We start from the raw sequence: 12,587 nt of genomic DNA, 5'->3' as shown, positions 1-12,587 counted from the left end.
TGAAGAAATATATCCATATCAAAAGTACTGTCAACTTTGGTTTAACGTAACGTTAAGTGTTTTGTTAGGGTGAGGTCTGATACATTTTTGTTGACCATAAAACCATAACAAAAACATCCTAGTCATTGACTAATATTTTCAGATAAATATTACCACTGGTTTTTGTTGTGTAAACGTTTTGTTATCAGTATCACAGTCAATGTTGTGTACAAGATTGAAATATCTAACAATATATTGCATAAGTAGGATTTGAAACTTTGCGTGGTGGAAATACGATATAGAAAGGTTTGCGGTAACACCATGTAATGACTATCTCTAATGAGTTGGGGTGGTTCTGAAAAGAACCATTGTGTTCAACTCAACGTTTCGATCAGTATACTCTGATCGTCTTCTGGAGAGAGCAGAAGACGACGATCAGAGTATACTGATCGAAGCGTCGTGTTGAAACTAAGGGTTCTTTTCAGAACCACCCCAACTCATTAGAGATAGTCATTACATGGTGTTACCGCAAACCTTTCTATATAATATATTGCATGGTGGGAGTATAATCAGGTGAGGTTTGCGGTTGCACCATGTGTAAGTCTCTTACGAGTAGTGTTGGTTCTGACGAAAGACTCTTGGATATAGTTCTTGCTGAGAGCACTCCTGAACTAACAGCATAATTAAAACAAAATGGAACCCAATCTACACATAGGGAGGGGCATGCTGTGGGCGTACCATGGAGGACCTAATGACCTAATTTAACAGCTGGTCCCAATCATATCTTTAGGGTCGGACAGGTGCGCTCTGCTTAGTCTTTGACAGGCTAAGGTCAGAGGTCAAACCCTTGTGTTCAAAAATAACTCAAATCAGGACAGTTATAAAGAAAACATGCCCTAAAGTACCATAATTGGCTTTTAAAGAGTGAGGAAGGAATGGCTTATTGGAGGCCTGATGGGTGGGAAACACACCCTGACTCCAACAGAAAAAAACGCAGATGTTCGAAGAGAGTCAAATGTGGGCCTGAGGAGAGGGTTTGGTGGAAACTTAGCATCAATGGGGAATGAGGGGGTGTGAGAATGGAACATATTGGGTAGTGGATTGGTGAGGGAAAACTAGACTACATGTACCAAACAGTCGCTTAACAATGTTCCGCTAAGCACCAATAAGCAGGATACCAATCATGAAATGTACATGAGACATGGTACTTTGGCTGATAACCTTTGTTCTGTTCAGCATAATTTTTGTGTGCTTTAACAGCTACTTTTTGTGCTTAAAGCAGCTCTATGAAATTAGGCAAAGTCTTTTGGTCAGTCCAACCCCATCTCTGATGAATAATCTCATCCATTTCGTTTCGATTTACATGTAAATGAAATCTCTGACATTTGTTATTAGAAAAGACAGATTTTTAGAAGTAAAAAAAGAAACCTGTTTAACCTTTGCATCATATGCAGGGAGGTAACCAAACTACATTTGACTGCATCCTTAGCACAAGATGTTGGAATTGATCAGTAGCTTGGCAGTTCATTCTGAACATGGCTTACATACTGAACATGAATTATGCTCTTATTCATAATTGAGACAACTTGCAATTGAAATCATTTTTCAGTATGTCAAATCGTTTTCAACATAAGAAAATTTGTCGGACAATTTGCAGGGGAAATATTTGGCATGACAACTTAACGATTGAACTTGACTTTGGAGTATAAATGTAGGTTTGTGTGTAGGCCTATTTTGTGAACATAACATGAATAACGATGCAGCGGATGGTGGTTGGGATATCAATATAAACCAGTCCTTCAATTACAAACCACAGCCGGATATAACGCTCTAATCGATTGAAGGATTTTGATTGAATTATTCCTTGGAACTGCTCTGCTTTATAACAAACATTTCCAGCATAATTTTCATCTCCACCGATGGCAAAATCAATGTTGGTAGTTGAAGGTGAACTGGTGGTGATATTCAGTAACAAATGAGGGACAGATATAGGACAAAATAGAAAAATTTTGCGAAAATATTTTTTTATGTTTTCAAAGAAAATTGTAATTATTTCACTATCCTTGACATAAAGTGGATTGATCAAATTTGTGCGTTGGTTGGCTTCCTTCTATATTTTTAATTAGATAATCCATTTATTGTTGATTGTACATGTATTTGTAATACTTAAATGTTCTTTATAAGTTCTACACAAGCATGTTGCTTTAAATTTAATGTCTACAGGTTTTGCTTTTTTCAGTACCAGGTATCATCATTGATAAAATAGGTTAAAATAACATAATATAATTTTTGTTCAACCCGAAAAGTGTTAACAAGCAAGTCATCATACATGTGGACTAAGTCATTGACAACCTTTAGCACAAACATGGTTATTTTCAGTCAGTATTATAATTGCCAATTCTAACAGCTTCATTTTTTAAAAATGAAGACCAAAAATAAAAATAAATCTTTCATTAATTTTAAAATTTCAAAACGTTGAGTTGAGAGCTAGTCAGCCACACATGGGTTCCGAGCGTGAGAAAAGGTGCGTTTTACTTCACTAGTACCTGATGTAGGTTAAGTATCTAGAGCATTATGGTTTCAACAAAAAGGTCACTACCAGGAGATCACCTAGGTGATTATTGACTGCCGGTAGGCATTGTGGCACCAGAAAAGCTCTTGCTTTGATGGGTCTTGTCTACGACATGGTCTGGCAATCCAAAAGGGAGTGGGTAAAGGGATTTTACAGGCGAATCAAAAAGGGAAAAAGGGACATTTTACTGTTCAATAAATATTATTTACAGAAATATTGTGTACATTTTCTGCTTGTGAATACAAAACATTTAGACAAGAATATTTTTGATATGTGGTTTTTAGACCCGAACAAAATAAATCATACAGTTATACAAATGGGTGATCATGCTACAATCATTTAGAAAGAAGAAAAAATGGTTACTTTGTGTCCAATATTATTTGTAAAATAATGAGCCAGCGCTTTCTTAAGTACATTGCATGGTGAGGTATTAATTCAGTTTGTTGTGTTAACACCATGATGTGTATTGTGCTGTGTAGATTTAACACAGCTTTGAAATACAGCGGCATGAGGAGGGGGGCGGTCCATCTGAGTGTCAACAGGCACGTTTATACATTTTTCCTCTCTACTCTCATATATATGCGCAATATGGGCTTTAAATCTTGTGTACATATTGTGCATGTAAATGCTTCCCTCGTAACAAACACTACACTCTATGTATAATATGAACCTCCCTACTCTTTTCTCTCCCTAGATGACCTTTCCCTTCAATTTTTTTTTTTATCAACCTCCGATATCTCTTTGCTTTACATCTCCATTATTTGAACAGCATGGACCCAACCTTCATTCAACATGAGTTTGTTAGTAGTAGGGCTATTCTTTCCCAACATCAACGCCTGACTCAAGAATTAATTAACTTATCACAGGACTGTATCTTTGAAAGGGCAAGGTCGTTTTCATTTTGAAAAGGGCGATATCATTGGAAAAGACAATGGGACATTTTTTAAGGGGCACCAAGGCCGAGGGCAAGGTCTGCGCGTAATTCCAGGCCTGGTCTTAAAATACATTTTGTTTTCCTGATATTACCACACCTGTAATTAATCTCTTTAAACCATCCAGATGCCATTTGGATGAAATAAAGCTGGTAGCTATATTGCCCGTGGTGTATTCTTCATGAGTAATAAAAAATATAATATGTATATGTTCCCAATTCTCAGTAAAAACATCTCAGTAAACACAAAAAGACAGCTGTTCCTATATGTATTCCAAGTATTGTGTCTTTCTGTGCGTCAAGTTTGTTTGAAGATAAATTAGTTTTTACATGTGTGCCTTTGGCCTCATTGGCTATGGGACGCAGAAGCGCTATATATTTCCGTATTCCACTCGTGTTTGTGTCATAACTAATTCTGTTTGCCTCTTGTAAGTCATGGAAACTCAGACTGGATGTAGGGCAGTTAGGGTAAGACACAGTTTGTCACATTGTGCGTACAAGGCTGTTTATTTAGGATTCTCAATCACCACAACTGACCTAAATGTCCCAGGTTCGTCATTACCAAACTGTGCTATAAACTATTCTAAAAATAAGCCAACCTACATAACCAAGCAATACCGCACGATAAAAAAACCTGGCCAACGTTTGATGCAAGTTCAAGACCACAACCCAAAGCCGACCATGTGCCATGAGCAATGCACATGTTGCACACGTACTAAATGATACCAGTCACCTTGAGGGGCCGGTAACCCTGCTCTGCATCCAATTTACAGCACCAGGGCACCGGTGAAAGCATGGCAAAGGCATGTCAACTCCAGGCACAGGGAGAAATTGATATAATTTAAGGCCATTGCCTCAAAGTCCGAGACTGCTTTTCAGTCATGGGTTCTTATTTCAAGTAGAAACGATTCTGCCTTTGGTAAGTGCTTCCTAGGACTTCCTGTCGATCAAATCATCCAGTTGTCAAAAAACATCATGAAAATCAAGTGACATGAACATTTCATGGGGTGCTCACATTTTCAAGAAAAACAGCTTACAGCAACATATTTGTTTAATCAAAAGTCACCACACATGGCAGCTTTTAGTCAATTCAGTGATGTTTTTCCTTAAAACAAGATCATTCATACATGGAGAAAAAATCTAGTTATTTTCTCCATGATTTAAAGCATTTCCAACTTCACATTACGCTATCAACTACCAAATCAGAAATGTAAAAAAAATGTGGTTGATACATAAATAATGGTATTAAAAAGGCAGAGAAATGGTTCACAAAAACAATTTTTGTGAGAAGATAGAGTTGAAAGTTAAAATTGTCCATGAAGTTAATGCATGATAATATCTTTTGTAATTAAAAGAGATGATTACCAAAACAAAACAGCAAAAAAACCAAAGTCTTTCTGTCATGACTGTATATTAGCTCAGAACACCAAATCAATTTGCAAAATACAGTCGGAAATGCTTTCAAAATGCCTCAGAACTTGTGGAAGATTTAAATACATATATTAACATCACAAAAGCCTCATAAATAAGAGGCAGATGCTGCTTGGTTCCAAAATGATGCACTTCGAGTTCAAACTCATTTTACAACTCACAAGCAACAAATCTAAAATATGTCTTGGGGTTGTTTTTCCCATGGGGGAAACATATATAATTTCTAGCCTCAGATTTCAATTCCCACACTTTCTGACCTCCCATGGCATCCCACTGAATAGTATAATGATATAATTTACGGTCCAAAGCAATTCCGTTCAGTTCAGGTGATTTTTTCCCCTCTTTTTTTATTTCAATCATTCTTTCCTTTGAAGTTTGGAGAACCTAGGAATGCGACTTGAGCGTACCTTCAACCATGCTCCTTACGACACGTAGGCCAGTAGGAATGTAGTGAGACTTGGGATGAACTTGGGCAAAATGTGAGATTAAAGGGACAGAATCATCTTGTGTTGCCAGGTAACCCTGCTTGTGAATATCATTATGTTGTTGACGCAATCACCAATCGCTGACCTCCCCCTTCCTAAACTTTCTCAATTATACTTTCTCAATTATCCCCAAGATACTACGTGAGGGTCGTTACTAAGCCGCAAAATTATGCATGTCAGAAAAGTGATTGTGTGTATACACAGTGGTAAAAGGTTTGGATCTCTCGGGTGTTGAAATAAGAATTTGATGAACGCGAATGCCACTCTCATTGAGACTGAGCAAGCTTGTTTGCCGGCGTTTTAATTTGACTGATTGCGTTTCCAAGAAATAGTCAAGGCCCGTTTCATGGAGCTACTTAAGCACAAAAAGTAGCCAAGCACAAATAAATTTTGCTTAACAGAATAAGGTTACCTGACAGAATACTAAGAGAAGTGGTTAACTTAACTAAAGATCCCTTTTTATAGCTGGTGGCCTTACTATCACATATTACATGTACTGTCAGTGACTGGTTCCCTGCTTAGCAGAAAGTTGTTATGCAAAATTCTCCACTAAGCAGCTCTACCAAACTGGTACCTCAGCTTTGGCAGTGAAACCTGGGCAACCAGATTTACATGTATTTTAAACAATATTTCATCTTTTACAGAGAAAATAGCCCATTATTGCTTCTTTAACATATTAAGAATTTCAGACTTGATGTTAAGATATACATGTACCTCATGATGTAAGACATTGAGAAGGTCACATTGGAAAGGTCTCATCAGAGTAGGAAGGTGAAGTTTGACATGAAGTTGGCATGATTGTCATTAGTGAGTTTTATCTCCATTCTGCCGACAGCAGACAGATAAATCTGACCCAAGATTAATGCCCTCAAAACAAGTGTCAAATTGTCTTAATTTGTTAATTTGACGAGCATTTATAAATCATTTTATTTTCATTTAGACTTCAATCATCAAGAATTTATTTGATTAACAAAGTGTTATTTTTTCCTGGCATTGAGGAAGTCATCAGTTTAAAACTAACACCTTGTCAGAATCAACTATCACTTTATTCCTGAGAGTTAAGTGAGTTGTTAACTCTGATCTTTTTTAAGGACTGCTATTTCTGTTGCCCATCACAAAACTGAATTTAACCTCAGAGCCCGTCTTAAAGAATGCAAAGACTGAAACTGTTTTCAAATTGGGGGTAAGATTTTAAGGCTGTGCATAATGGATTTGAATTTTGTTGGCGGCTGTGATATGAGCCAGTTGGTAACCACTTTAACATGAGTTTGGAATTTATTTAAGAAGATGAACTTGAGTGTGTAAAGCAAGGAATAGTCAAGTACAAGTGAAGTGCCAAGTCAGGTTACAATCTTGAGAGGTTCTCCTTTCCGTTTTCTCAATTACACGTTTCATGTTACCCCTAGCAACTCAGGAGAAATCTTGAGGTACTGTCAGATATGTAACAAAAAAAAGATTTCTGAAGTGACTGGGTATGACCATTAGGGTATTCTAACCAGGCCTGATACTTCAATGGAGGCAACACAGACCATGGAGGAAGAAATATCACAGACTAATGCCCCTTGGACATTACCTTGGTGTCCTTGAAATGTTCCAGTAGAAATTTAAAATTTCCTCATAGGGTGCCCTTTACCAAGGAGAAATGCCTTGGTGCCCAAAAGCTTAGCATACAAGCCTACTCTACACTAGTATACTTACAACTTGGGTTCATATTCATGTTCATATTCATGTCGATACTGCAGGATGCTGTGGCCGTCGTTGTAGGCATGGTGGTCTGCTGCTGCTGGTGTGATCTCATTGGCTCCTGGAGTCCCCTCATCTGATCCTGCTGATGATGGGGTATGTGGTGGACCAAGGACGGGGCTACCAGTTCCTGCTGGGCAGGGTACCCACCCAGCTTCTGTTGGGCAAATTTCTCCACTTTGAACTTGAGCTGCACCCAGCTACTAGGGCTGGGCGGTGCCGAATCGTGGGGTTCTAGCTTCACAGCTCTTTTGTGAACATGACCCGGAGTTGGAGAGGGTGGTAGGTTTGCTGAAGAAAAACAAAGATAAGAGCTACATTAGTCATAATTTATACAATGGGTAACTTTTGGCCAAATAAATCTACATTAAGCCATATAAGCAACAGCAAGGTGGCATTTGGTTTACAGCAATCAGAAATACTAAAGGTTACACTCTAAAACCTTTGCAATAACGAAACACATGGGATATAACAGCACTAATAATAAAAACAGCACAACCAGTAACAACAACAAACCATTATTAAAATCTATAATTTAACGAAGCTCCAGCTTGTCTGTAATAAGCATTCAAGTTGAGTATGTTTTGGAGTAACTCTAAATATAAACTAACCTCTCAATTATTATCTATGGAGCTCCTATTCCATTGAATTTGCATACCCTTTCAAATAAATGTGTCAAGGCCAGAGAAGGTATCGATTCCTATGTGGGAGTACTGCCACAACCTATTGCACATTGTGAACTGTAGTTTAAACTGCTCACAGGTTCCACATGCATGTACTGAACATAGGAAACTACAACTGTTTGTCAAAGTTAGAAAATTAATAACACGGAAGACAAATTTTTATGACATAGCTTGGTTTATTATAGGTTTTTTATAGGGACACTTTACTTGAAGTCATCTGCTTCAAGTTCATGAGATATGCAGGCGTGGAAAAGTAAGTCTTTGTACCATATTTTCAATTTTAAATGGCACAGCTGAGCAACCAGAACTGAGGAAATCGGACATTTAACTGCAAAATTGCATTACTGAATCCAAATGCATTTTGTGCATCTGTGTTCATCAATTTTTAAATAAACTTAGCCCATACATGTGCTATTGTTACGTTCAACACATTAGATTCTCAAAATCTGTGGCCACACTTTCAATGTTCAAATTTAGAACACATCCACAAGCCCTCAATATAGCCTCCCTTCACTAACTAGTTTCCTGTCATTGAATTCAGATTGCTAAAAATATCCACATTTCCAATGATGCGAGAAGTTCTGGAAGGAAATTACTGTGGGAGGACCTGCAAACTGATTGTACATTCGTAGTTATACAATGAAAATTTGTCAAAGGAAAAGGAAACTAAAAATACACACTTATAGTATTGACCTTTTCGCTGATCAGCCTTCAATGATGCGAGCGTGCAAGATGATATGTATATGTGATGAATGTACATGAGTGAGACACATGATTCTACGGGGTGTGTGAAGCTACTATCTCATTCATAAAGTCAGGCACAGAATGAAATGTTGCTGACTGACAATTTGGTACTGAAATTTAGCACGACTATAGACTGTATAGGGTGTGACAAATGCTTTCTGAAAGAGTGGTTTAGGCATTGAGTAATCTATTTTAAGATATCAAATCTTTTCCTTTTAAATCAGATATTGGCCCAAATGTTGAAGTTTCACATATCATGTATCTTGTAGGCTGTGTTTCTTGTTGTTTTTCAACTCTTTGTTGTGTTGATGTTGAAGGGCTAGAACTCTAACTTTCTTTCTCTTGACAGTTTTATCGTTATTGTTTTAGGGGGCATTTGATATTATATTTTCACTTGCAATACTCAATATTTTCTTGTGAACAGAAAAGGGAAACAAACTATGCCTGAATATTCTTCAAAAAATAAATTTTAAAGTTTGTAATTTATTTAGTTTTCTCTCGGTCTTTCACTGAACGAAACCTTATCCCCAGCTGATCACCAGTTCTAGAGCAACTACTCAACATATCCCTTAATCTGTCCACAGGAGTCCTCTCATCGGCAGAGATCACTTAGAAATTCCTCTTTAGCCTTGCCTTAAAAAAAAATACTCTGATGATCCTCATCTTGAAACTGTGGGATGATGAATTTATGATGCTTTCCCAAGAGTACATTAACATCTGCAAGATGGTGGTAAAGAAACCCAGAGAGCCAAGGTGTAGATAGGCCGACGGCGGCCATGACTGGCCATCCCAGCCCGCCTCAGTCACTGGTCCCGGCCCAGGGACAATGGGTACCAACATGGGTACGGTAACCGGGTGTCATGACCTGGGCTTGGGCTCTCCAAAGAGTCCACACATATGGTTCTCATAAAAAAGAGAGGGTTTTTTACCCTCAAAAGAAAAACCAAAGAAGCTTGTTTTCATTTTGCCTTCTCGCTTTCCCTTCATCCATCATCAATCAAAGGCCCTGGTTGGCAGGGTCAAAATGAAGGCCACTCAGAGTGCCCATCATTTCTAGAGGAATATGCCATCAATTTGATCGCTCTTTGAAGATTGTAGAGCTCTCTGGGAGATATGGGGGAACCTTAGGGTAATGTAATGAAGAAACAAAATGTCTCTTTATTATAATATCGCTATGGGGCAACTCTGAAAGGGTTGGGCACCATTATTACTTTAGGGGAAGGGAGTGTCAGAGGTCTAACATGTTCCAAATGTAGAGCCTTCTGTTCGATCCCTATAGAGACTCCATTACATTATTTACGACATTAACAGCTATGTACACTTTGATTGATCAATCTGTTATGTATTACAGCAGCACAGCAGTTTGAAGGGTAAGTAATTTGACCAAATTGTGTCCTTTTTACAATCTTCATGAATTAAAAACACAAATCATACTTTCGTTTTCCCTTTTTCTTTCAGTTAGGGCCTACATGGCCATTTAGTTAGAAACAACTTAACAAAGAAATCAGCTAGAAAAGGTTTAAAATGAGCCCAACATGGCAGTCACATTAGTAAAGTCTTCTTTTATTACATTAATGAGTCATCACAGAGAGTCTTTTTCATGTCCATCGAGCAGCTTGCGCCCAGGTTTCAGACATAACCACAATAAAGGCAAATTGCAACTTTAATAAGGTACAATACATGTAGTTGGTCCATGAAAGGGCCAGACTAACCATGGCACAACATACAACCACTCAGGACACAATACACGGCATACAGCCTCACAGTAGGGAAGAGGATATGGCACAATAAAAAACCAACAGGGCATAAAAATGGGGCCAAACTGCAACACTACAAATAAAACCATTGCTATGTACACCGGATATATACCTGTCCACAATAAATGCCACAATGCATTTACCATAACAAATAAAATATGTATTCCCGTTCATGTTCAATTCTGAATAAGAGTGTATTGTGCTACATTGAATCCTTTTATTATTTTAAAGGTTGTGTAATTGTTGTTTAACTACCAATTTTGCGCCCCCGGCTACCCCTTTTGTCATCACATCAACACATTTTATCCTCACATCTACTCATTTATCCTCACATCTACCCATTTTATCCTTACATCTACCCATTTTGTCTTCACATCTACCCATTTAATCCCCGCATCTACCCATTTTATCTTCTCATCTACCAATTTTGTCCACCAATCTACCCATTATTTCCTCACACAATCCCATTTTCCAGACATCACCCATTTGCTCATCGATTGGAATGAGAGTAAAACCAAGACGACGGTACCATAATGAAGGTCCATATTTAACAGAACCGCGTCAGACTCAGCAGAGCTGGCCAATTCAGTGATGCAATCCTTCAATATATGCAATGTACACTTATGAATGTAGGCCTACTACACACATTTTTCATTTCGTATGGTACACTCCTTTTGCAAATCATTTGCCTGGCGGTGATCTCACAAACGATAACAGCTGCACGTTTGCGAAACTAACCGGGGGATCCCTTCCCATTCATGCCAAACACGGTTGACGTGGAAACCCTGTGTCTGCCCTTGCCCAACCGCAAGAATGCAAAATGCTTCTCTCATTGGGCGGATATATTCTAATAGCGTCTTGTGGTTTGGCCTGTGTGTCTTGTGTAGTGTCATAACCTTTTACTCGCTTTTAATTCTAACCACAGTTTTCTCTTGTTAAAAATAAAATAAATTATTTTTGCTGTGGCATAAATTCTTTAAGATTTTGTCTTCTGTTTAACCGCAGCTAATTGCCATGTCTGGCACCCTGTGGATCCAATCTATCCTTGAAGGCTACATGAATCATGTTTAAAGGAACACTTCTATAAAGAACCAGTGTCTTACTAAATGCATACCGTCTACTGGATTCCACTTTTTGATTTTGATTTTTAAACACAAATTCATAACACAAATTTGAACAACAAAATAAAAATATTGATGAACCCAGCATGGCTTGGACAATTGATTTAGAAAGGATGTTATTTGTAAGTTTTGTTTAAATTGTATAAATTTGAAGAAGAGTATTTTGCCAGTTTTGTTAACATGTAAATGTTTAATAATATAGATTCATTGTTCCTAGTTAATCCTCACCAATAAATGATGTTGCTGTTGTTTGACGACCATTACCTAATCTTAGTCAATATTTGCTCTAAATTGAAACTGGACAGTTGGTCTCCAATGTCCTTAATGTACCAGTGAATTTATAGAACCTGGGACCTTGTATTTTATTTGTACAAGGATTAACGCCAAGGTATTTTCTCATGATTTATCACCATTTCCAGGAATTTTTATCTTCTAATCCTTCAACAATAAGATGGAAACAATAATTTGTTATGCTAATTTGATACAAAGTAGAAGAGGAAATAGTCAAGTGAACACAATTTTCTAGGATTTTTGTTTAGATTTCTTTGTTCTCTAATTATTGCACTATGCCTATAGATTTTTTTTCAGCAGAACGGCTAAAATGTTGCAATAAAAGGACCTTTATTAAGGTATTACACATCATGAATGTCAGGACAACATTTGATAAAAAAAATTCAAGAGATTCTAAACGTTAGTATAAAAGTGCAGTGCCAACATCATATCTTGATCTTAGAAATCTTGATAATAAAGCCTGACCTTTGTCTTTATCTAAAAGGTGATTTATTTCTTGATGAATGCAGGATGTCCATAGGAAATTGGCAGAGGATCCAAGTCTCATCACATGACTCAGTACATTCTCACCGTTTCATTACTCCTGGTTTAGTTTACACTACAATCAAACCAGGACATGGATTGATGTACACAAAAACCCAACCACAAGTAATGAGCACCTAGTGTAACTCATCTACAACTACAACCAGACTCGTTGAGTATCACTGACTTAGATTCCACTGCACAAATGTACAAACCTTCTCCGCCATTCAATGATTGTGGCTAAACATACATGTAGCCCCCATGTCCTTGAGGTTGGCTCTGCTGGCTAGGGCAAACAGGGTCATTCTGTGGTTTAGCCAGAGTGACC

The 12,587-nt window shown here is 37.7% G+C and overlaps 1 protein-coding gene across 3 annotated transcripts in view; it reads right to left on the bottom strand.

The window, feature by feature from the left end:
• The window catches only part of LOC117291450 (retinoic acid receptor alpha-like), a 48,261-nt gene that overhangs the window by 18,624 nt on the left and 17,050 nt on the right, over window positions 1–12,587 (bottom strand). For all 3 annotated transcript variants that reach the window (XM_033773139.1, XM_033773137.1, XM_033773138.1), the window contains exon 2: window positions 7,097–7,432. In XM_033773139.1, the coding sequence (XP_033629030.1) occupies window positions 7,097–7,217 (121 nt within the window). In that variant the 5' untranslated portion in view covers window positions 7,218–7,432. The remainder of the gene's footprint in view (window positions 1–7,096; window positions 7,433–12,587) is intronic.

The sequence above is a fragment of the Asterias rubens genome, chromosome 6 (genome assembly GCF_902459465.1).
Source record: "Asterias rubens chromosome 6, eAstRub1.3, whole genome shotgun sequence".
Lineage (NCBI taxonomy): Eukaryota > Metazoa > Echinodermata > Asteroidea > Forcipulatida > Asteriidae > Asterias > Asterias rubens.
Note: the sequence above shows the minus strand (reverse complement) of the source record. Positions and strands in the feature narration are given on the sequence as shown.